The 24170-nt window shown below is 53.9% G+C and overlaps 2 protein-coding genes across 8 annotated transcripts in view; both read left to right on the forward strand.

The window, feature by feature from the left end:
* Positions 1 to 491: 491 nt before the first annotated feature.
* Positions 492 to 20580, forward strand: GDPD2 (glycerophosphodiester phosphodiesterase domain containing 2). Of its 4 annotated transcripts, XM_050310718.1 has the most exons (18): positions 492 to 542; positions 699 to 921; positions 3758 to 3885; positions 11863 to 12011; positions 13073 to 13176; positions 13250 to 13343; positions 13549 to 13608; positions 13960 to 14058; positions 14445 to 14538; positions 15001 to 15146; positions 15617 to 15699; positions 16238 to 16388; positions 16936 to 17151; positions 18020 to 18171; positions 18535 to 18682; positions 18920 to 19002; positions 19437 to 19465; positions 19735 to 20580. In XM_050310718.1, the coding sequence occupies exons 4-18, from the start codon at positions 11898 to 11900 to the stop codon at positions 19785 to 19787; spliced, it is 1626 nt and encodes a 541-aa protein (XP_050166675.1). In that variant the 5' UTR covers positions 492 to 542; positions 699 to 921; positions 3758 to 3885; positions 11863 to 11897; the 3' UTR covers positions 19788 to 20580. The 4 variants fall into 4 exon arrangements, with proteins under 4 accessions (XP_050166675.1, XP_050166674.1, XP_050166676.1 ...); XM_050310717.1 differs by having other exon boundaries at positions 503 to 921; XM_050310719.1 differs by lacking the exons at positions 492 to 542; positions 699 to 921 and adding an exon at positions 1850 to 3310.
* A 347-nt stretch (positions 20581 to 20927) lies between these two features.
* The window catches only part of DLG3 (discs large MAGUK scaffold protein 3), a 73145-nt gene continuing 69902 nt past the window's right edge, over positions 20928 to 24170 (forward strand). For 3 of the 4 annotated variants that reach the window (XM_050310703.1, XM_050310705.1, XM_050310706.1), the window contains exon 1: positions 23027 to 23195. In XM_050310703.1, coding sequence (XP_050166660.1) covers positions 23027 to 23195 — 169 coding nt within the window. Of the gene's footprint in view, positions 21024 to 23026; positions 23196 to 24170 lie in introns of those variants that run through there. The other variant, XM_050310704.1, reaches the window with a different exon arrangement.

Raw genomic sequence — 24170 nt, forward strand, 5'->3', positions numbered from 1 at the left:
TGTTAATTATCCAAGAGCCTTGATCTGAGAAGTTAAAGCATTCTTGGTAAAAAATGCTAAGAATACCCTCAAAATGCCAGTGTCACACACAACTCCACCTGGACACAAGGCCCCAGCAACATCCATCTACATTTTTCAGGTTTATTCCCAACATCTGATCACCCAGCTAGAACTCTCAGCTAACCTTCAGTCGCTGCTGCATCCCTATTTCAGGCTTGTTCCATTCATATTCATCCTGAGTACATTCTCCTGCATCCTCACCACTTTTGTTTTGCCAGCAAGCATGTTTTATTTCCTCCCGTGCCAGACTTCACATGGGGGACTGTCTCAAAAACGTGCAGGACTTGTTCTGCTTCTATACAACTCTGCAGAACCCAGAAATAAAGACTGACAGTGACAAAACAGCCCAAGTGCCAAGGCAAGTGCCCTTCATGCTGAGCTAGGCATATCCTCAGCTCCTCATAGCCATCTGTCAGTAACTGCATCTGACAAGGCAAGCAAGAGCAAGTACCTGAGGCAACAATCACCTTCCTCCTATAGCTGTATCCTCTGTATCCTATAGCTCTAACGAAGTCAGGGACAAGTTGTGACTGTCTGCAACGACAGCTGCAAACTTATGAGTGGCATTTTTTCATCTCAGTATCCATTTCAACCACTGAAGGTCCTCTCAGGATTTGCTCTTTTAAACTCTTTTCCAGGTGTGCTTCTTTTCTCTCCCAGCTCTGGAGTTAAAGACTTCATGAAACAAATCCTCCCCTACCAGCATCACCCTGCAGCGATCAAGGAGGCAGATCGCTCTCTTCATCAACATCAGAAGTTCCAAACTCACCATGCACTTGTAAGTCACAGACAGACCAGCCCAGTTCAGCCAAACAAGAACAGAACCTCTGCTGAGCACTCAAGCACCTTCTTCAGATAAAGGTAAGTTCTAGAAACAGACACTAAATCTCTGTGTAATTATCTTATCTAGCAAGCTCTACACAGGGATGCCTACAAGTTCTTCGTGAGTATTAGTGCATGTCTGCTGCAAGACAGGAGACTAGAACCACAAATCTTTTTATTTCCTCATGCAAGGTATGTTCTGTTCTAGACACAGGAAAAAATACTTAATTTATCAGCAAAGCCCAAGAATAACTTAGAAAAAGGCAAAAAAGGGAATTTTATCATAAGCTACATTGTGGGGGGAAGCAATTGGCACATCATTTAAGTGGACAAGCTGTTACTGCACGAGCTTTGCATTTGAGTGAAACATATGCAAAAAAGTGGGGGGGGAAGGACCAAAGCAACAACTGCCATTCAGGAGGTACAAGAGCAGAACAGTGAGCAAATGTTTGGACATCACCCAGTTCCTCAAATCCATGCCTAGATGCAAACTGATCCATGATAAGCCATCAATTAGCACTAATAAAAGAAGTCAAATCCAAATAGGCAAATGACCACCTAATAAACAGACATAAATAGCCAAGGCAGAACTCAAAGCTGGTGACACTTCAGAAAGCTCAAAGAGCACCTTTAAGAGACATTCAAATAATAGATGAATTGCTTATAATACTTCAATCTGTTGATATAGATAAGCAATAAAATTACACCTGAAGTTCATTACAGGTAGGCATTAGTGTCATATTCCTGCCTATATATCCCACACACCTGAATCCACTGAGCCACAAATATATACACCTAGTTTAAGCATCACTACCTCTAAAGTTGCTATTTATCTGGTCTTGGTAACACCTGAATTTGTGAAGCTTTTGCTGGCTCAACAGCAGGACAACCTAGAAGTAGGATTTTTGTTCTACTATTTCCAATCACCAATTAAGACTTAGTAGGAGCAAGCTGGTGGGGCTTCAAGATAAGCTAATAAGCTTAAAAGAAAATATCACATACATGCCTACTTGAAAATCATTTCGCAAACAGCTAAGAATGCACCTCCAGCAGAGATAGCCCCCAGGCACACACAGATTCAAGACACTACAGTACAAATCACTTAAGCTGCTAATACAATCCCACTTTGCTCATTGGAAGGGGCCTTTAGTTATTCTAAAGGTTCAGGCAGGTGTAGCCACTTCAAGCTGACAGCAGAGAAACACCAAGCCTGGAGAGCGTTTTCCTTGCACAAGCTTCACGACCAAGCCCTACTTCTCCAGAACCAGTCCCTTGCAGCAGGTCCCTCAGGTGGGAAGGGGTTTCTGTTGTGAAGTTCTGCCTTAGAGTTGAGCCTCTCCACCACCACAGGACACTCAGTTTTCTGTCACTGGAAAACTAAAAAAATCAACAGCTTTCTGCTGTGCTTTCTAGAGGTGACTCTTCATCACAGCAGCTCAGACACATCATCAAGCCTCTCCATGCTCTCAACCACTTCACCTGAAAAAGTAGGAAGAGTCTTTTGCAGGCCAGGATCCAAAGAAGGCCTCCCAGGATACAAACCAAAAGAGATTCAATTTACGCTTTCCAAAATTCAATGGAAAAAAAAAAAATTCCTTCCTGCCCACCCCCAAGCCAATATGTGACACCAAGAAAATGTTTTTCTCACAACTGCACAAAAAACACCTTTGGCTGTCTGAGGCAGGCACCTTTGCCCTCAAACACAAGTATTTTGCCCATAAATACTGAACACTGGAAACCACAGGCAGCTAGAAACTAAGCCCCAGAGATAGCTGATTACACAGCAGTTCTGAGAAAATACAGAAGAAAGTACTAAGAGTGCAGACCACTAGCTAGAAATCCCACACAGCCCTCTGTACTAGTTAAAGGGTCAGAAGAAAATTCCCATAGTAGTAACTAAAACAGAGCCATTTTAGATACTCACAGTAGGTATTTATAACAGTTAAATAAGAAAATAGATGTTAGACGCTACCAAAACCTTTCTTCTTTAACAACTGCAATATTTTTCCTATATTAAATAATTCAGAAGAGCCTGTAGCCAAAGATATTTACAGCTGAAAAAGGCCCTAAGTAGGTACAAAAAAAATAAGTCATAAATGAAAATGGCTAGGAAATTATACTTCCAGTGAGCATATAAAGTTAAACTAACTGTTCTAGACCCAAAGTGTTATCTTTATAAATAAAAAATGCTTCTTTTTTAACAATACTACAATACTGACCTTCTTGTAACACAGCTACCCCACCAGCCACCTAAGGACACACAAACACCACAACCTCACCACATTACTGGCCACTCCCTACCAAGGGCCCTTTATATAAACCGACCCTTAACACAGCCCTGGGGGGCTGGTCCTATAAATTTGGCAATGGCAAACAGCTGCTGCTTATATAAACAAGAGTGCTTGAAACAAGAAGTTGTTTCTGCCTGGTAAGTGTGCTAATTCAGGGATTTTTCTTGGTTGGGGAGGGGGGGGGGATGTGCTTTTTTTTTGTGGGTTTTAGTTGGTTTGCTTTGGGTTTGTAGGGTTTGTTCAGTTTTAATATTCAATCTAGTAGCTAATAATACTATAAAATGGGGAATGTAGCTACACATGTGGGAAAGTTGGAGTATCTAGGAGTATCATAGGAGTATCTAATATAATTAATTATTTCTCCTAAGGCTGCAGGATAGGCTAGAGTAGTTTTGTGAAGCTGTGTAATAACAAACTTCAGATATTAAGAGGAAAAATACAGTAGTGCTACAAATACAGTAGTAATACTATTGACTGTAGCATGTTGCAATGCAGAACTGTTATTCATCCTCAAATAAGCTCTCTGGGAATAGGAAAGTGATAGTAAAATAGGCATGTAAGTGGACTGTGTTCTCTCTGCCCAGACTTAGAGAGAGGATAGAATCCTATGAATGGTGAGACTTGCAGGGGATCAGAAGGGGCACTCCTTGAGCGAGGACTGACCTGAACCCCTGGCTGTGACAACGCTTGACTACAAAGCAGGCACTTACAGGTAAGGTGCTTTGGAGCTCGGGCTGTATCCTGATGTGTCCTTGTTACAGTGTGAGAGTTGAGCTTCTCTTTGTCAAGTGCTTAAGCTCATTTGTGACATGAATGCTGGGGCAGGGTTTTATCCTATCTAGGCAGCTGCTAGCTCCTCGGTAATGCTGTAAAAAAGTATGTGGCTGAACAGTACTATCAGTGAGTGCTAATGACTTCATGGGAGGCTTCTCAAACAACGAGGAAAAGTCAGCTTGAGCAACAAATAAATGCTGTGTCCCACAGCACACCTTAACACAGTGATTTTGCAGCTGCTTTTACATCCTGAAAGGGGAGAGGGGAGATGCTGCTCTATAGTAACTAACTCTGAACAGAAATTAGAGATGTGGCAGGAGCAAAAACTCCACAGTAAAGGCTTATCCTAGTGCAGAACTAAAGGTCTGCCTTAAAAATTAGTAAATAACACTAAAAAAAGGCACTAAATATGAAAGTTTCTGTAGTAGAACTAATAGAAGTAAGTAGAAGATAAATGTTTTATTGACAAGCCAAATGTTGTGGGTTTTTTTCTGGAAAAAAACAAAATTGGTCTGAAAATAACACAGACCTCTGGTCAAGAGCTTTTCAATGCAGCTTTTCAAGGGGAACCAGATCTACAGAACATCAGTGTTGCCCCATTTAGTAAGTTATGCCTACAACTTAACTTCTAGTAAAGTTAACTATCCCTATAAAAGAAATTAACTAGAAAAACAGTTGTGCCATAATTAAATTAGTTGACTTCCTTTGTACAGATTATGCAAAACACAAAAATATTTAGTTTAAGATGCAAAATTGCATGTTAGTCTGTGAGCATCCCTTCTGCTGCCTCTTTAATGTACTACTTAAGATTTGCCTTCAGTTTGTTATTGTGTGACTTCAGTTAAGTATGCAATAAGGCAATAAGGAAATGACAAATGATAAACATCTTCAAATTCTAAACTAGTTCAAGTTCCAAACAGAAAAGAGCTACATCTGAACAAACACAAATATCTCAGTCCTTGAAAACATGAATGAAGTATAGCATGTAAGTCTTACAGGCCAGGTCTCAGACATAAATATCAGCATTTGATTAACTTTTTTTTGTTTTAATAAAAGCAGAAATTGTCTGCTTGAGTTCTTTTTTTCAACTTTAGATATGACATGACACTGTGCCCAAAAAATAATTTCCTAACTGTATGTGTGTAGTATAAAACTTACTGAACATACTGCCTTTTGCTTATCATGCCAAGAAGGACATGGGTTTGCTGGTGCATGAGAGGCTGGACATGAGCTGGTACTGTGCAGTCACAGCCCAGAGAGCCAGCTGTGTCCTGGGCTGCATCACAAGCAGAGTGGGCAGCAGGTGAGGGAGGTGACTCTGTGCCTCCTCCACTCTGGTGAGGCCCCACCTGCAGTGCTGCCTCCAGCTCTGGGGTGCCCAGCACAGGGACAACATGGATCTGTTGGAGAGATCCAGAGGAGGGCCATGAAGATGTTTAGAGGGATGGAGCACCCCTGCTATGAGGAAAGGCTGAGACAGTTGGGATTGTTCAGCCTGGAGGAGGCTCAGGGGTGACTTTATCATGGCCTTTCAGTACCTGGGTGTGTCCTCCAAGGGAGATGGAAAGAGACTTTTTACAAGAGCATGGAGTGGCAGGACAAGGGGGAATGGCTTCAGACTGAGAGAGAATAGGTTTAGATTAGATGTTAAGGTGAAATCCTTTACTTGTGAGAGTGGTGAGGCCCTGGCACAGGTTGCCCAGAGAAGCTGTGGCTGCCCCATCCCTGAAAGTGTCCAAGGCCAGGTTGGATGGGGCTTGGAGCAACCTGGTCTGATGGAAGGTGTCCCTGCCCATGGGAAGGGATTGGAATGAGATGAGCTTTAAGGTCCCTTCCAACCCAGGCCATCCTATGATCTGTAAAAGCTGTGTTCTCTGTACCTTAATAAATGTATCTCCATAAACCCTTGAGGGGTGTTGGATTCCTCTGAAAACAGTGGGGTTAAACACTGCACTGGTACAGTGCCCAACCTGAGACCTGCTGTTACTGTGCAGCTTGAACTCTTTAGCATTTGATCCTCAGGGCTCCCATCACTGATCTCAATTACAACAGTTAAAGATTAGCACTCCTGAAAATCCAGCCCATGCTGTTTTCAATACTCAGGAAATGAAAACTATAAGGACCACCCGTGAAAAGTTCAGGTCAAGTGATTTGCCTTGGATCATACAAACTCTGGGATGAGAGCTGAAATAAATACAGTCATCCACAGAGGTTTCTCTCATTATGAATAAAACTCCCACAATCTTCATTCATGATCTCCTTAACTAGTCCACTTCCTTGGGGGGTAGAATCTGATTCAAAGCTTGTTCATCACATCCTTTAATTCTTTATATACTTTTGGCCTTTAGGAAAAAGTAAACCTAATCACTGAGTGCCGTGACCGTATACCCTCCCTTAAGTAAGCAGTTTATTCTCTGATTAATTCTTTCAAACAACTTAATTGCTTAATGTGCCTGTGCAAGACAGCTTCAAAATGTAGCAAATTCTATATTACTGTAGATGAGCAGCAAGTAGGGATTTTTAGGTTCATGATGGAGAGAGCTCTGCCTTGGTCTATCAGTTTATGTAGGTCAGCTGCTATCTGGGGTGGAAGGACAGTCTGGGACACTGGCTTTTAAAGTGTTGACAGCAGAGAAATGGTGACACTGAATTTTTGTTGTCTATTACAAACTGAAAGTGTGTGAAATAATGGTTACAGAAATCTGTATTGCCTTCTTTTATTCCTGGTCTTGAGTCCTATGGGAGGTGATATGAAGGGAGAACATCCCCCAGAATAGCCAAACTTAAAAGCAGTACTTCTTGTAGATTACATGCAGTTTAGTGAAAACCAGAAGTAACTGAAACAATGGCTTACATTTTTTTTTTCTGAAGAGGCTAGTGTGTGATGTCAGTTCAGCTGACAAACAAGAACCTAACACAAAACCATTAAGTCACTTCCATGTGTTCAAAGTACCTTCTCTATTCCCCAAGTTACAAGTCTAAGGAGACAACCTCAGCTGAACTGTAATATACCAAGACAACTTTGCCTGCTCACTCAGACCTTTCCTCTCCGTGTTTGTTTTCACGGCTTTCCTGTAATTTAAAAGAACACTCACAGATGAGGCTTCACAAGTGAAGGCAGGACACAAACCACACTTAGAGCAACGCAAGACTTGATGTTGTGCATGAGCTCATTCAACTGCATGAGCTCACTCAAACTGTCTTGACAGGAATTATTTTGTCTTCTTCCCGACCAACTCAGGCGCTTCTGAGTTTGTGCTAGAGCCAAGCCAGCTCGATGATGCGCTCTGGTTTAACTGCTTTAACTGCTCACCTGTGGCTTGGCTCCCGGCGATCAGACAAGTGTCTGGGCGGGCAGGGCAGTGCATGCCTGGGATGACCGTGTTTATGGCAGTGTGATGGACTCGGTGTCGCCTCCCTAAGCTCGACCTGTCCTTTATTCTCACCCCAAACTCGGCTCTGTCCCTTATTCTCACCCCAAACTCGTTTCTGCCCTCGGGCGCTCCCGCGGGAGCGGCGGCAGAGCGGGCCAAGGGCGCCCCCTGGCGGCCACGCCCCGGCACTGCCGCGCCCTCTCCCCCCGTGCCCGTCCCCAGCGCGGACCCCCCATCCTCCTCCTCTTCCACAGGGCTCCCTCCTGCCGGGGGTAAAAAACGGAATAGCGGCCCTTCCGCCGCTCCCCTTCTCTGCACAGCCCGTTCCGGACCGCACCGCCCGGCCCTGAGCCCTGGTGGGCAGAGGTGGGCGCTGCAGCCCCCTGGATGGGGCTCCCCCCGCGGCTCCTGCCCGGCGCGGTCAGACGGTGACCAACACCCGGGGAGATCCCCGCCAGTCCCCCTGCTCCATCTGCGCGTGGTTAAGCGGTGCCTCCCTCGTGAATTTTGCCTCGCACGCCTGAAATCCGCAGCTTTTTTTTTTTTTTTTTTTTTGGAGCTCTGCTGCAATCTCCCCTTCTCCAGTATCACCGTGGTCTCTTTATTCATGCTTGGGTTTTCCCTCCCCGCCGCCTAAGATGTTTCTTGGCTTAAGGGGTCCTTCATCCCCCCTCAGTGCTCACTTCTTCAGCTCCTTATAACCTGCAACCCAATTCCCTAAGAGTGGATCTTCAATCCCATAAAATGGGCACAGGTCCACCGGGAAGACTCATGCCCACAGGTTTGCTCTGCTGTGCAGCTGGTCTGTGTCAGAGCTGGCACAGCATGTGGATGCAGGACATGAACCTCAGTGCTACCTGCTCACAGCTCCCAAACTCTGGGGTCAGGGCTGCTTGCTCGTCTGAGGGGTGTTCCTGGCAATAGCGATGCTTTCAGCTTACTCCTTTGGGTGCAGAGCAATGAGTGTTACAGCACAACCTCTCTTGCAGTGCTCCAGACCTCCAGTGATAAGGCCTTAATCAGCACATTTCATAGAGCTGTTCAATGAGTTGTGCCAAAGCTGTTAATAGTAGTGTGGAACAGGATCAGCTGGGGACTGAGTGCTGAGGCTTCTGCCTAAATTGGCAGTTTCTATGTCACTGCAGGATGGCACCACCTCCCTGTAAATCAGCTTTCTCAGCTCCTTTGCAAGTGGCAAATCACATGGGTCCCCTGAGATCCCAGGCAATGATGGATCAAGTCAGTGATACAGAAAGATCTGAGTGCCCGTGGTCCATTCTGGCTCACCAGGGGCTGTGCCTCTGCTGAGACCTGTGGCAGAGGGTGGGGGGGACACAGCTGTGCTGTGCCACAGGGAGGGGAGTGGGGAGATGGAAGGCATCAGCCCACCTATCTGCAGGTGACATCAGGTCTGTCTTGGAGCCTCCTGTCAATCTGCTGCTTTAGCAAAGTTTGGATGTGTTGATTCTGAAGCATTTTCCTTGGCTTAAGGCAACAAACCACTTCTACTTCTGTCTTCAAAGTATGCCCTGATGAATGTCCACTGTGGTGGCTCGGGATGCGTCTGTCCTGGGCATCCTCTGCAAGGAAGGCAGAGGGTCTCCCACAGCCCCTCGCTCGAGAGCGCGGCTGTGCACGAAGCTCTGCCTCCATCTGCATCTCCCGGGCGCTCTCCCCGGAGCCTCCGTCTGCCTGGACGTGGGCTGCCTGCAAACTCCTCTGCGCCGCGACGCGTGACGGCCCCCGGGCCCCTTCCCCCTCTCTCCTCGGGGCCGGCGGGGCCCGCCCTGACCCCAGCCCGGCCCCCCTCGGCTCGGCTCGGCTCGCAGTCTGCCCGCCTCTGCCGGCCTGTGCGGACCTGCCGCGGCCGGGCCACGGGCACACCCAGGAGGGTGTGAGCTCAGCGGGAGCGGGGCGCTGCCACGCATGGGCCCCGGCAGAGCCCAGCCCCGCGCTCACCTGGCCCGCCGGAGGCCCAGCTGCTGGAGCCCGACGTCGGCGGGGAGCAGGTATTTGGCCCCGGGGTGGCGGCCCCGGCCGTGGGGATGCTGTCCCGCACTGCTCAGGGAGAGCTGGCAGAGCGGCACGGGGGGGTGATCGTCCTGCCCGTGCCTCAACGTGAGCGGGGGAAGGAAAGGGGTTGCCCATGCTGTTCCCACGCTCTGGAGAGCGGGAATGGGGAGCCCAGGGCAAACTATCCGGGCATGAGGCTGGGAGTGGGGGCTCTGGGCCAGGCTGTGCTGCTTTTGCTGTTTGGGGGCTACCCTGTTGCTCATGTTGAGCCCATCGTGCTCTTCCTTCCCTCCTGTGAGGAAAGAGAACGGCGAGGCTCGGCATCAGCTCCTGCTGACCTGCCCGGTGGCACACAGCCTGGGCTGGCTCGGCTGCACCAGGGCAAGGGGATCTTGTCCTGCCCGTGGCCACCTGGTTGTCCTGTGTCAGCACCCCTGGGGCACTGAGGTCCTTGCAGGGTTGCAGGCACGATCTGCCGTGTAGATGACTGTAGCAATGAGTTTGTCACCCCTTCAAGTCCCCTGTGCTTCCCACAGGCTGTGGGTGTGTTGTGGGTGTTGTTAGGTGAGAGCTAAAGGAGGGGTCCTTCCAGCACTGGTGTACCCCTGGCTCCCAATCTGCTGCTCTCCCGTAGCAGCTGGAGCAGAAGCTGAGCAGGGTCTGCTGAGCACCTAGCCCAGCTCTGTCTGGGACCTTGTACAGGGGTGTCACACCATAACTGCTGATGCCACTGCTGCAGTTCCACTTGGAGCTGTGGAACAGGGCGGCATTTTCCCTTCAAGCAGCACCACCGGGGTGGATTTGTGGCCAGTCCTGTGCCACTGCTCTGCCAGGCTCCAGTCCTGGCAGTGACAGTCTCTTGGAGCAGCTGAGCATTGAAATACAGCTGCTGCCCACAGCCACTCCTACTGTACTCTGTACCCTGCGTGGGTGCCAGCCATCAGCTGCTGGCACTGGTACTTGGCCAGTGTGACCCGTGGCAGGGAACAGGGTGAGTCCCAGCAGAGGCTGGCTGAGCCTACTGCTCCCTGATGGAAGTGATGGCTCCGCTTCTGGTGACAGCAGGGGTATGAGCCTTCAGCCAGAGCTCCTGGGCATCAAGAAGGGGCTGCTGATCTGGTCCCTAGAAGGTAGAGGAGCAGTGGATGTGGGGCACTGCTGTGCTGCTCAGCATCCTCTGTGCTTTGGCTGGCTGGACCAGCTGATAGCAGTGCCCTGACCTCCCCACCTGCAGAAGCTGACTGGGCAGGTTGGGGGTCCTGCTCTCGGGTTGGTACCTGCCTGTGTGTGCCCCAGCAGCCACTGGTCTGGGTGGGTCCTGAGGAAGACTCTGTGCCCCAGCCCTGGAGATGCACATAATGGTGGTATTTGGGAGCAAGAGGACAGTCCAGAGTGCTGCCCTGTTACAGGGGAGACCAGGGCATGGCAGAACCACTCTGGTCTGGCTGGCTGGGCCTGGGAGGACCTGGGCTAGTTCTGCTCCCTCTCTCCACAGCCCAGATTGGAATGGGACACGGCTCTACTGGGCGCACCAGTGACCCCACTACTGGAGAGGATGTGGTTGGGAGGATGTGGTCAGCTGGATCTCATGCCTGGCTCAGTAGTCACAGTGAAATGAGAGTCTGGTTGAATCCACAGGGTGATAGTGTTGTGTAGGGTGCCTGGCCTGCTGGGGAGGTTGAGATGAGGAGGAGGAGCAGCTCCACAGCAGGGCAAGCAATAATAGACATGAGGTTTCTCAGGGTGGATACAGGGAGACCTCGTTTGGGGCTAGGAACCAGGAATCTGGAGATCACAGCAAAGCATCCTGGCCCTCTCCCTTTCACAGTGTTTGGAGGACTCAGTAGTGGCCCCACACTCATTCTGAGTCTCTGTGACTGTAGAAATGGGTTCCCCCCCATAACTGATTCTCACCCACATCATCCCCCGTAGTGCTTGGACCAACAACCAACCAGTGCCTGCTCAGTTACAGCTCCTCCAGCCCCATTGGGGTCTCCTTGCTGTGCAGGCTGAGCTAGAGGGCTGCCAGGATGGTGCTGTATCAGCAAGGACCTGGGCTTAGGGAACAGAACAGGAACTTCCAGGCTGTTGCACGTACCCCCAGCTGCACAGCAGAAGCCCCAGGCTGTGGCATGCACGGTCCTTGCAGCTGGGGGGTCTGGGTGCAAAGTTCTGTCCAGCTGGCAAGGCTGACAGCCCCTGGAGCCTGCACAGTGATCCTGGCTCCCAGGAGGAGTTCTGAACCCTGGGCTGGGGAGCAGGCTCTGCTCTCTGCCATCTCCAGGCTTGCTTTAACTTGTTGAGTGAAGGGTCCCAGAGCAGCCTGCTGAACTGGTTGGGCTGCACCCTGTGCTTCTCCTTTCCCTGGCACCATGCCTTGCCTGGGAACACATCCAGCAGCCCCACTGTGCCCCAGGGCTCTGGACCACTTGCCAGGGTACCTGGAGCCAGAATGCTTCAGTGCCCCATCCCCACGGGGGTGTGTGCTGGGAGGTCATTGTCAACACACTGTGTTGTATCTCCCACAGGACACCTGACCTCTGCTGTGGGACAGTCTGATGCTATGGCAGACCCCCCTGCCTGCTGTGCTGCCTGTGCCACCTGCCTGCTCTGCCCCTACAGCTGCCGGTGGATCACTGCCAAGAAGGAGAAGAGGAAGGGCCTGAGAACCACCAAGGTGATGCTGAGCTGGGATTAGCCAGCCCCTTTGGGGAAGAGCTCTGGCTGGGATGCTCAGCCCAGACACTGCCCTGCTGACCTCTTGCCACTGCTCCTGCTTCCCAGGGCTGAGCCTGAGAGAGCTGGGGTGCTACCTGGCACCCTCTCTGTCCAGGGAGTGCCCTGGCCTGGAGCAGTGAGAAGGCGAGAGGGTGAGCTGTGTGTTCCCACTGGGTGACAAGAAGGGCAGAGCAGCAGAGTGTGCACCTGTGGCAGGGCTCACACGTGCCTGGAGCAGAACAGAGCCCTAGGGCTGAATGTGGCAGCAGGTCCTGGGGCTCCTGGCCAGGCACGTGGGAGACACAGTTCCTGGGCTGGGAGTGGCCCCCACCGGGAGGGTGTCCCCACCAATTTGTAACCTGGGAGTGGCGAGGCCCTGGGATTCTCTGAGGTCTCCGACTCCCATGGGAGTGGCTGTGCTGCTGCGTGTCCTGTCTTGCCTGGAATGTACAAACAGGTCTGGGCTGTCAGGTGTCCCTCTCAGCACCTGTGGCACCCCTCACTTCCCTGCACATGTGGGGCTAGGGGCTGGAGACCATGGAGCTGGACCTGGCTTCAGCCACGCAGGCAGGAGCAGTCTGCAGGTTCACCATGGCAGCTCTGAGGCTCTGTGCCCCTCTCTGCCCAGCCCACAGATCACCCAGCTAGAAGGGAATGGGATCTGGCTCCCTGCCCCTTCCCATATCCAAAGTCCCAGCCTGCCCCCAGGGAATGCTGCATGGGAAAGGAGACAGTCTTGCTGAGGGAGCCATCCTCCTCAGCATGGCATAGGCAGCTTTTTAGCTTCTTGTAAGAGATACTGGTCCATCTTCCTGCAGCATGGAGCCAGCCAAAAGAGCTCTTCTGGGGAGCTCTGGTCCCTGTCCATGGGGCAGCTCAGTGCCTGTCCCCCTGGGCCAGTGCCTGCTGAGACCCCTTGTGCTCCCTGCTGCTGGTTGGGTGCTCCCCAGGGGTCTCAGCAGCCTGACTAGGGGCAGGTGCCCTACAGGTGTGTGTATAGCTGTCATTTCTGGCTTTCAGTGTGACTGCAGCTGGTTCCTTTTCCTCTTCTGCGTCTTCCTCTTCACACTGGTGTGGCTCTACTTCGCTATCATCATCCTCAATGATTTCCACAACTTCAACGAGTGAGTAGGACCCCCCATCCAGCCTTGTTCCCCATGTCACCCCTGCCCCTCTTATGGTCCCCTTTGCTGGCAGGTTCATCTTCAAACAGAGGAAGTTGTGGCTCGACTGGTCCCTGGTCCTGCTCATAGCTACGGCTGTGCTGATCACCTACTCATCTGTGCTGCTGGTGAGCCCTGCTGGTCCCACCTGCGCTGGTGGGGGTATGGATGTGTGCTGAGCACAGCCTGGATACCATGCCCTGTGTGGGGCCAGGAGGAGCCCACAGCATCTGACCTGTGCCATGGGAACACAGCTCCTGTGGCTGAGTCCTGTGCCCTTCGAGGGCTGAGGTGTGGGGTAGAGCCCAGCTCTGACATCTCTTGTTCTCGCAGGTCCTTGCTTTGTGCTTGCAGCTCTGTGGCCAGCCCTTGAAGCTCCACTGGCTGCACAAGGTGAGAGACTGGGGGAGGAGGGAGATTTGCCTGCCCTGGCTGCCCGTGCACCTTCAGAAGCTGTGACCAGCCTGCTGAGGCTGTGTATGGCTGCTGTGACCCCACTGAGTGGCCGTGTGTCCCCGCTGAGCTGAGCTGCAGCTGTTAGTTCCTCAGCCACATGTCTCTGGGATGGGAATATTCCCATTGCTCAGAGCATGGAGTGCAGAGCTCAGCTGCAAACCCAGATGGAGGAAGTGGGGTGTTGAGACTCAGGGCTGATGAAGAAGGGATGAGGAAGGCTCTGCCTGCACTGCAGCTGTCCTGCAGGATGCTTGTGCTCCCCTAACTGCCCTGTGCACTGCCCCACAGATCCTGCTGATCCTAACTGCCCTGGTGGTGGCTGCAGCCTTCACAGGGCTGGGAATAAAGTGGGCAGAGGAGTGGAGAAGTGCACGTATCTCTCTGCAGGTGAGTCACCTCGATACCAGAGACTCCCCCACTGCACTGAGTACCCGGCCTGGGGGGGGTGATGAGCTGAAGGGTGGTTACTGAACCCCCCAGCATGGCTCTGTGCAATGGGGATAAGCTTCCTACCCTTGATTTCTGCTGCCTGGCCAGGCAGAGTGCTGCTCCTGCTCTTGCAGTCCTGCCTGGAGCAGCTGCCCATCAGGATGATGAGTGGTGGCTGGAGCAGAGCAGGGGGTCTGTGCAGTCCATGCAGGAGCCTGTCCTTCCCTCGCTGGCACTTCCAGTGGTATTGGCTGCAGTGGCAGATCCCTGGCATTGGAGCCATGTGTATTTTGGGGACAGGGGCTGGTCTGGTCCTGGCTGACATTCTGCCTTTGTCTCCCCAGGCAACAGGTCCCTTCCTGCACATTGGAGTCGTGGGGGGAATGACGCTCCTTGCCTGGCCCCTGGCCAGCTTTGTGTACCGCACCCGCAATACAGGTAACCCCCTCCAGGGTCTCCACACTCCCCCTCAGCTGGTGCCCCACTGCCTGACACCCAACTGAGCAGCACAGTTGGCAGAGTGGTGGTCAGAGAGCATTGGTGCAATGGGATCAGGCCTGCAGTTCTCAGTCTGGTGGTCATACCTGCTCTTGGTTGCTTCTTCTCGGTGGACTGTGATGTGCAAGTCTTTGAGACAGCCCTTGGTGCAGCTTCAGCCCTCACTGCTTTGCAACTGGAGGAGAGTACGGGTGGCAGACCCAGAAGTGCTGGGTTGGGATGCAAGGACATGTAGTGGGCCAAGAATAAACCTGCAGTGTTCCTGTGGCTGGGGATACAGTGCTTGACCAAGGGCAATCACAGGTTAATGCCAGGTGAAGCAGCCTTGGATTATTCCTAACAGCCTGCAAAATACTTCCTCTGTACCTCACCCCTCTCTCTATCTTCTGCCTCTGCCTGCAGGTCTCAAGGTGTTTCTGCTGCTTATGTACTGCACGGTGATGATTGCACTGTATCTGGCTCCCCTGGGAATCACCTCCCCTTGTCTCATGGAGGAGAACCAGCTGCCCCCCAAGCCAGCCCTGGTTGGCCATCGAGGAGCACCCATGGTGAGTGACCAGCACCACCAGCTCCCTGGCAGTGGTCAGGGTGGATGGGACAGGCTGCTCCGGTGACAGCCTGGCCATGGGGCACTGGATCCTTGCTGCCACAGCTCTGGATGAGCTCTGGCCAGCCCAGCAGAGCAGGGTCCCCACAGCAGCCAGAGCAACTCAGGCTTGGAGGATGGGTGAGCTCAGGGTGAGGAGGGGGGTTGCTTCCTGAGCACTGCTGGACCAGGAGATGCAACTCTCAGCATAAAGCCTGACTGTGTAGTGTGGGCTGGGAAGCAGGGATGAAGCAGGCTCTGGCTGGCTGTTCCCATTCCTTTTCCATCCCCCACTGTGCCAGGATCACCCCAGTCTCATTGTGGTTGCCCTAGAGCCGAGCCAAGCTGCTGGGTGCAGCCAGGCAGGGTGAGTGCCTGCCTCCTGCCCCGTCCTGCCCATGCCCTCTGCATTAACACCGTTCCTTTTTCCAGCTGGCCCCCGAGAACACCCTCATGTCACTGCACAAGGCGGTGGACTGTGATGTGCAAGTCTTTGAGACAGACGTCATGGTGAGGTAAAGGGGCTCAGAGGGGGGAAGGGGCCTGTGTCCTGGGATGGATATGCCCACCTGGGGCATTCTGGAACACACCTGGAGGGCTAATACAGCCTTCATTTGGAGGGAGCCCTGTTCAAAGGGCTCTGCCGCTCCCACCCTCCCACTGTGGGACTGGCTCCAACTTGGTGTCCCAATGATCTGGGAGAGGTTCTGGGTTTCTGTTCTCCTGATGCAGATTGCCTTCCAGGGAGGGAGGCTCCATCACGGGAGGGGTACTGCTTGGAAAACAGAGCCTGGCTCTAGTTCATCTCATGTAATCCTGCTATGGAGAACAGCTGTTGCAGAGAGCAGGGAACTGCTTGGTTCCTGGCTTGGTCTCTAGGTGTTCTGTGCTTTCTGGACGGTCACATTTTTGTGTAAAGGAGAAGTAGAGTAATGCTGGGGGCTACCCTAGCAGGTGGCTGGGAGAGGGCAGAAATGCCAGGGCAAGGATAGGAGACAAACAGCTTACAATAAAAAAACAGCTTCACTCTCTGCTCCTTTGCTCCTTTGCCAGTGCTGATGGAGTCCCATTCCTCATGCATGATGAGGAACTCACCAGGACCACCAATGTGCAGGCTGTGTTCCCTGAGAGGGCTGCCCTGAACAGCACTGCCTTCAACTGGACAGACCTCCAGCAGTTGGATGCTGGCAGCTGGTTTCTGGAGGTCAGGATGCCCTACAGGTGGCTGGAGAGGGATGGGTGCATTTGTGGGCAAAGCATTAGCCCTGCCCTGGGGCTCCAGAACCTTCTCTCTGGAGCACTGGTCCTGGCAGACACCTGGACAGGGTGCAGAAGCCTGCACAAATCCCTTGGGTGCGGTTATGCCCCAAGCTGGGGTTTGTTCTGACTCCTCAACTGAGTCACAGAGAAGGCTGGTTTGAGGGGAGATGTCTTGTGTTTGCTCTGAGCTGCACAGCCTGCCTGGGCTTGAAGGCAGCTGTGGCAAGGCTCTTCCCAAAAGGTGACTAACTACTGCCGGGCTGCTTTGAATGCCCACAGGTGCTGGGCCTGCTTGAACTGTGCTATTAGAGGGAAGAAGGGTAGAGGTACCACATGGTTGTGTATAGGAAGGATCCCTGTGCCTGTCTGCACTGGAGAGCACGTGGAGAGGCCAGTGCAGGAAACTGAGAGCCATAGATGGGCACCAGTCTGGGAGGTGGAAGCTTACAGGGGCTCTGCCTGTGGTGCCTCACCCTCTCTCATCCTTGCAGCGGAGCCCGTTTCCCACCGTGCCGAGTCTTTCTGCTGGTGATCGCCACCAGGCAACTAAACAGAGGATCCCCTCCCTGGGACAGGCCCTCGAGGCAGCCAAGCAGAGCAATATCTCCATCATGTTCGACCTCCGGCCTGAGAACCACAGTGACTACCAGAGCTTTGTCAATGCCACCCTGGCAGTGATCTTACAGTCCGGCATCCCACTACAGCAGGTGAGCTGGTCACCACCTCACCGCTGCCAGGCCCTGCTGTCACACCCCTGCCATGCTGGGAGGTGCCCTGCCAGGCTCGCTGAGCATCCCTGACACCCCGTACACCACATCCCCATAGGTGATCCCTGCTGGGCAGCCCTGTCTGGGTGTGGGGTTCTCTAGCTGGGAGAAGTTGCCAGCAATTACAGTTTAATGCCTATAGCTTCAGACCCCTCCAAATACTTTGGTTTCTCAGCACTGGCCACCTTGGTGTGTAAACAATGACTCAGTCTAGGGAGGGGACCAACACTGCCAGCGTGAGCAGGAGTACAATGCTGAGGCTTCCACCTCCCCCCACTGCACCACACCTCTCCCTGCAGCTCTTGGACTTCTGCTGCAACCTCCTGTGTTCCCTTTATGTTTCATCCAACCTCTGCAGCACAGAATATTTGCTGCCCTTAGGGGATGAATTAGCACTCAAATTGCCTCCCTTCCTTGGCTTTTTGGGTATGTAGAGCAGGAGGGGACATAGCAAAGACTTCTACTATAATGCTGATCCAAGGTGCATTCTTGATGCAGAGTTGGGGCTAAAAGGGATGCCCTGCTTGATCCATTCAAGGACCCAGAAAGGACATAGCTGCTGCAGCTTTCTTAGGCTGGAACTGCTCTCTCACCTCAGTGGGGTCTGTTGTGCTTTCTTCTTGGCTGGGCCAAGCTCATAGGAGGCTGTCCTGGCTGAGATCCTCATGGAGGAGCTGAGCATGGGGTTGGGGTCAGGGAGCAGCTGTCTAAGCAGGCCATGTGTGCCTGAACCTGCAAGGAAATACTGGAAGAGAGCAAACTGCCTGGAGCACCTGTCCTCTGCATGTGCCCTCTGGCTCTTGCCTAGGTCCTCTGGCTTCCCGACGGGTTCAGGGAACAGGTCAAACAGCAAGCCCCGGGTGTTCAGCAAGTCTATGGCCGGAAGAGACTCCAGAATGAGAAGGAGCCGCTACTGCATGTCAATCTGCCCTACCAGGACATGAGCTCTGAGGAGATAAGGTGAGAACCCTTTGCCCAAGGGCCTGGGAGCTGTGGGGGTCTGGGCACCATCCCAGCACTGTCCCAGGGGTCAGCAGAGGTGAGTGCCAGCTGAGGCTGAGTGCCAGTGTGCTGCTAGAAAGAGCTGGGTGAGTGTCTCGTGGACAAGCGTGCCTTATCAAGGCTGGGCTGGTGCAGGGGATGGAGCTGGCTGCAGTCCTCTGCCTTGCCAGCAAATCTGCCTGGGATCTGGATCTCCAGACAGTCACTCCACGTGGCTGAAAATGCTGGATCATATCCCAGATGTACAGTCCTCTCTGGCTGTAGGTGGAGTGTGATGGCACCCTGCTGTCTGCTCCTCTGACCACGGCTGTCCCCATGCAGGCAGTACCGCCAGGACAACATCTCTGTCAACCTATATGTGGTGAACCAGCCCTGGCTCTTCTCCGTGCTCTGGTGCTCTGGGGTGAGCTCTGTCACCACCAATGCCTGCCAGGTGCTGAAGGAAATGAAACAACCCATCTGGCTGCTTGTAAGTAACCCCACCATCCCTCACCCCGCCCCACAGCCCTGTGTCCCAGGCACTTGTGGGTCCCTTTCTGCAGCAGCCCTGTGCAGCCAGCTTCCTGGAGGGTGACTTCTGCCCAGTGCTGTACTGGCATGGGAGCAGGTGACCCTGTAGAACAGACTGGTGGCACAGCAGGCTGGGCTGTGCCACCAGTACACCACCCCTAGCTGGTGTTCAGTGGCTTGTCTCGTTGCCTTGCAGCCCAGCAGCACATATCTCATGATCTGGATCGTTGTAGACTGCGTTTCCTTCCTTACCATCCTCTGGGCCTTCCTCTTGCTGAAGTAGGTTTGATCTCTTTCCCCCTCCTGAGGCAGGTCTGTTGGGGGACGTCACAGTGTGCCCTGGGTGGTTGGTACATATCCAAACCTGGTTGTATCTGCTGCCACCCCCTCTGGACTCAGATTCTGGGGTGTTCCTCTCCTGTCTGGCTAAAACAGTGCAGTGTGTGGAGGCAGCTTTTATCCCCAGGCTGCAGCTAAAAATCTGCCCTGACCCTGCTTCAAGCTGCTGAATGCCTTAGTTCACACTTCCTAACTCACTCTGTACCCGGGGCTTGATGGGCTGGGGAACCCTGGTCCTTTTTACCAGTGCTGCATGCACTGAGAGCAGATCCCTCGTGGAACTCTGGGGCCCCACAGCCTCCAGCTGGCAGCTCAGAGGAGGGAAGCGGGAGGCCAGACTTGCATGCTAACATCGATCCTATTCCATCTCCTAGGAAATGCTCCCACAGAAGACGGCCAGCGGGTGAGTGCGCACGGGATGAGAGCTCCCCTCCCTGGGAGCCAGGCTGCTTTCTCCAGCCAAACGTGACAGAGTGGTTTGGGATGGCTGGGGGAGGGAAGGGAATCCCAGCCCAGGGAGTTCCTGCCTTGCCCTTAGCAAACAGCCCCATGGGACAACTCTGGGGAATCCCACGTTTCCCAAGTCTCCTCAAACCTGCTTTTCAGGCCGCTCCGCCTGTTGCTAGGGGATGCTGGCTGCCCACGATGACTATTTTTTCTCTCTCTCCTCAGAGTCTGAGACGGATGTGCTGCTCACAAAGATCAACAGCTTGATGCAAGAGTGACCCCTCTTGCCTGCGTCAGCCGTGGGGAGGGGCAGCCACAGCCCTGCACAGCTCAAGCGGGGAGCGCTCCTCAGGCCAGCTTCAAGGCTCCTTTCCTTTGCAGGCTCCTTCCTGAGCCTCACTTCTCCCGTAGCCTTCCTGGCTCTTTTCGTGGTACACAGCTGCCCTCAGCTGAAAAGACTTGGAACTGGGTTCCCATTTCCCATTGGCAGCGAGGAACTAAAGCTTTGCAGGGATTGCCTAGGGTGGAATACTTATCCAGCAGAGTTGGAGCTGAGACCTCTGCCTTGCGGTTTGGACACTAGTGGGGTTTTGGGTCACTGGTGCAGGGGCAGTCTCTACCTGTCGTCACTGCAGTGGCACTGCAGCCACTCAAGGACACCTGGTTTTCGTGTTGTTCCTCTGGCTTGAGGAGTAGAGAATGGGGTGTGGGGTGGCTTTTCACAAGACGGAGGGGGAGCTGAGCTCTTTGCATCCCCATGCTGGACACAAATCCTGCCCCTGCTGGCTTCATGCTTATGGGCCAGGGTCCCGGCACTCCATGCAGCAGTTAATGCCTGTTGCTCTGGGGGGGAAAAGGAGCAGGGCTGGGAGTGGGGCGTGTTTGGGGCTGGCGGGATCACAATCACACTGCTGCTGCGGCTCCAAGGCTGCAGAGGGGAGCGATGGGACTCGGCATCAAGACACGTTGCAGCAGGGCCTGGAACACGGAAAGGGGGTCGGGGGGTGGCAACATGTCAGTTTTTCCTGTCAGTTTTACTTGTTGCTGCCTATTTATGTCAATAAAGCAGAGGAGCGGCAGACAGACCCCGCAGGGCTGCGGCGGGCACGGCTGCGGGAGGCGCTGCCGGCGCGGGGCAGGGGCGGGCGCAGCCCGGACGGTGCCGGCCCGGGGCGGGCGCGTTCGGCGGCGTCTCCGTGCCACCTAGTGCCCGCACCGGGAACCGGGGCCGGCGGGCCGGGCCCTCCGCAGCGGGCAGGGACGGGAGGCCGAGGCGGGCGGGGCTCCCGGGGCTCCGGCCGAGCCTCCCCGCAGCCCGGCGGGCTCCGAGGCGGGGCGGGGCAGCGGGCGCTCCCTCCGCCGGGGCGCTCCCGGAGGCGGTGCCGGCGGGCGGGGGGCGGCTCCCGGCCGGTCCCTGCGGGGCGGGGCGGGGCGGGCGGCGGCTCGGCCGCTCTCGGGCTGGCACCGAGCGGAGCGGCCCGTCGGCCACGGCGGAGCGATGATCCGCCGGGAAGGTAAGGAGGGCACTGCCCGGCCCTGCCCTGCCCTGCCCTGCTCTGCCCTGCCCTGCCCTGCCCGCCGCGCCCCCCGCGCTCAACAAGTGTCCGCCCCGCCGGTGCCGGCGCTGGGACCGCGCCCGGGGCTCGGCGCCCCTGCCGGGCAGCTCCCGCCCTCGCTCCCCGCTGCGGGCGGCCGTGCAAGCCACGGGTTAAGAGCCGAGGACGGGGCGCCCTCGCTTCACGCCCTTCTCGGGCTGTGGACGTGTCCTCGTGGCTCGGAGCGGGTCGCCGTGGGATGCCGCGCTCGCACAGCCCCTCGGTGCTGCGGGGAGGAGGGTGGGCGTGGGGGTGTGGGTCCTGCGAGGAGGGATCTTCTGTAAGTGGGGCTTGGATGCACCTTGAGGCATGGTGGGATGGGCCCTGGACAACACGTGGTCTTTCTTGGGTGCTGTAAGAAGGGTCCTCCGGACTCACCGCCATGCCATGTGCACAACACTTCCCCAGGTTTGGTTGTCCAGAGCCAGTGCTCCCCTGCCCTAGCCGGCTGTCACCCAGTGCTGGTGGCCACAGCAGCTCAGGGTGCAGGGTGCTCTTTCTGCACAGCCTGGACCGGGGTGGGAAGTTCACACCAGGTTCGCAGTCTTTGTGTCCTGGTGTGGTGGCCTCAGTTCTTCATCTGGTTCTTTAGCTTCTACAAATAAGGTTAGGAATGACCAGGCAGAGATGTCTCAATCCTGCTCATGGGATGCTGGGCAGTGTCTGAAGCCACTGTCTTATCTTGCAGAAAAGGAAGCTCTTAGTGATAGCGCAGGGCTAGGATCCCCATAAAGCTTAGGGAAGTCCCTGCTTTTCGTGGAGCCCAGCTCTGAGTCGGAGCTATTCACGCTTCCCCAGACTCCTTTCCTTGTTCTGCTCCCACGATGAGTCAGTGTGGGCTGGGGACACAGGCAGGAGGACCCCCTTTCCCTTTCGGCCGAGGAGGAGCTGGGAGGCTGGGCGAGCTGGGATACCAGGTGGCACACACCCTAGCAGACACAGGCCCCCTTGTCTGATGACCTGAATTCTCTGCCAAGAGCCCTGTGATGAGCAGGGTCATCCTTTCTGCATGAGTTCCTGGCTTAAAAGATGAGTCTCCAGCAGTGGCGGGACAGCTTCTCTGCCTCCTCACACAGACGCTCTTTGTCTGCAGGCTGCCTGGGTGACAAAGGGAAACATCCACTGATAGGGCTGGGATGGTCTCAAGGTCCACAGAAGCTCCCCACCTGCCTGAGATGTGGGTCACCTCTGAGCTTGGGGCTGCACTGGCAGCTCTGGCTGTCTGCCCAGAGAAGCATGGAGGTGTCCAGGCACAGAGATCAAAGCTCCACTATTTCAGGTCCAGGGTTTTCTCATAGCTATGTGAGCCCAGTCTTTAATCAAAGTTTCATTGCTTCATGGCAGCCTCCAGCTCCCCTCCTGGCCAGCATCTCCTTTGACCCCAAGGCATCGTGTTCCTTTCCCACTTGTCTCCTGCTGACCCACAGCTGCTTGCTGCGTTGAGCAATTCTTACGCTTTACCCTGTAGAAACCCAAATTTCGCCACTCATGGAGCTGAGCTGTTTGCACTGTGTGAATGGGCCTACACTCAGCATTGCTGCAGCCATCTGGCCCCACGTGGGAGACTGCAGCTCCTGCAGTAATATTCATAGCCCTGTGCAACCGGGATGTGTCCAGCTCCTGAATGGCTTCTCTGCCTGGGAGGTGGCAGAGGTGTTCAGGCTGCCAGTGCCACAGGGTTCAGAGGTGAACTGATCTGATTTTAGCCCGTGATTTTCAGGGTTTCTGGCAGAACCACCTCCCCTCCAACCCCTACCCAGTTCTCCACCATGGGCCCTCTGTGCCTCTCAGCAGGGTTAGCTCTTCCAGGTGTGAGTGAGGAGGCTACTTTTGTGGCTGCCTGGTTCTTAAAAATCCAAACTGGGCGGCAACTGGAGGCATTTATTCAAGCCTGCACTTGAGCCTTTCCTTAACATTCGTCAATGTTAATGCCTTGTTATTCCTGTGTCGTCTCTGCAGACACTGAACGGGCAGTGGAAATTCTGACCAGATACCAAAGCACCCTGCGGTCCCCGGAGGAGCAGGAGCTAAAAGCCTCCATTGGAAAGGTCTCGCACATCTTCCAAAGTGAACTCTTCCAGGCTCTGCTGGGTAAGCTCCTGCCTCGCAGTCCCTGTGGCCTTGTGGCTAGCAGGGCCTCCCAGGGGCCTGATCCTGCACAGGTGCCTGGCACTGACCAGACTGGGTGCATCCTGTGCAAACACATAGCCCATAATTCCAGGGAGCTGGGCTGTCTTTTCCCTCCAGGACTTGGGCAGGAGATGCCAGGGGTCAGGGCTGCAGTCGCTGGGTGTTTGTGATGCGATTCCTCAGCTGGGTGATTAAAAGACAAAGGGTAAAGCCTTCTTCATCTGGTCATGCCAGATCTATCCAGCACCTGCTAAAGGATCCTGCCATGCTGTGAGCACCCTCTGTGCAGTGCAGGCCTGGGGTGTCTGCAGCCACTGCTGGGTCTCCAGTTCTGCTGCCCTACAGGGACACCCCACCCCAGCCTCATCACGACCTTCCTCTTTCCACTCCTGCTGCCAAATTGAAGGGAAACTAAATTTTTCTATCTTTGAGAGAGAATCCATGTGTATCCAAGCTCCTTTGCGGTATTCTGGCCTTTCTTGCACTTAGACCCGTGAGCACTTGTGAGTAACATCCTGTTCCAGCGGCTCCATTTCACACAAGAAATAGACTTAACAGCAAGGCTCATCTTGGGGCTGGAAAGCAGCATTTTAACCAGAAAATAGCATTTTTAGCACAGTATAAGGTTCTCCATGTGGATTTAGACAAATTCAGCTGGAGTCCTTCTGGACTTTGCAGCTCCTCTGTGCAAGACACAGGGCTATCTTGCTGAACAAGGGCATTTGAAAATGCCCTTTCTTTGCAAAGTGTTTGTTTAAGAAAAGCAAAATTCAAAGGGTTTGGACTCTGAAGTTGCTTGACTCCATTCCCTGCTAAATCAGACCAGATCCTGGCTGTGAGGGTTGACTTAGAGCACTAATTTCAGAATTACTCCCAGAGAAGCATTTGCAGAAGCTGCAGTGTGTGGAGAGGGGCAGGAGCTCTCACTCAGCTCCT

Source organism: Myiozetetes cayanensis, unplaced genomic scaffold, assembly GCF_022539395.1.
Source record: "Myiozetetes cayanensis isolate MyiCay16 unplaced genomic scaffold, myiCay2020 scf15, whole genome shotgun sequence".
Lineage (NCBI taxonomy): Eukaryota > Metazoa > Chordata > Aves > Passeriformes > Tyrannidae > Myiozetetes > Myiozetetes cayanensis.

Coding starts and splice junctions, on each gene's coding strand:
- GDPD2 (XM_050310718.1), top strand. CDS start 11,898: ATGGCAGACCCCCCTGCCTGCTGTGCTGCCTGTGCCACCTGCCTGCTC. Junction 15,147..15,616: donor GCCATCGAGGAGCACCCATG/GTGAGTGACCAG, acceptor TCCTTTTTCCAG/CTGGCCCCCGAGAACACCCT. Junction 19,003..19,436: donor TGGGCCTTCCTCTTGCTGAA/GTAGGTTTGATC, acceptor TCCATCTCCTAG/GAAATGCTCCCACAGAAGAC.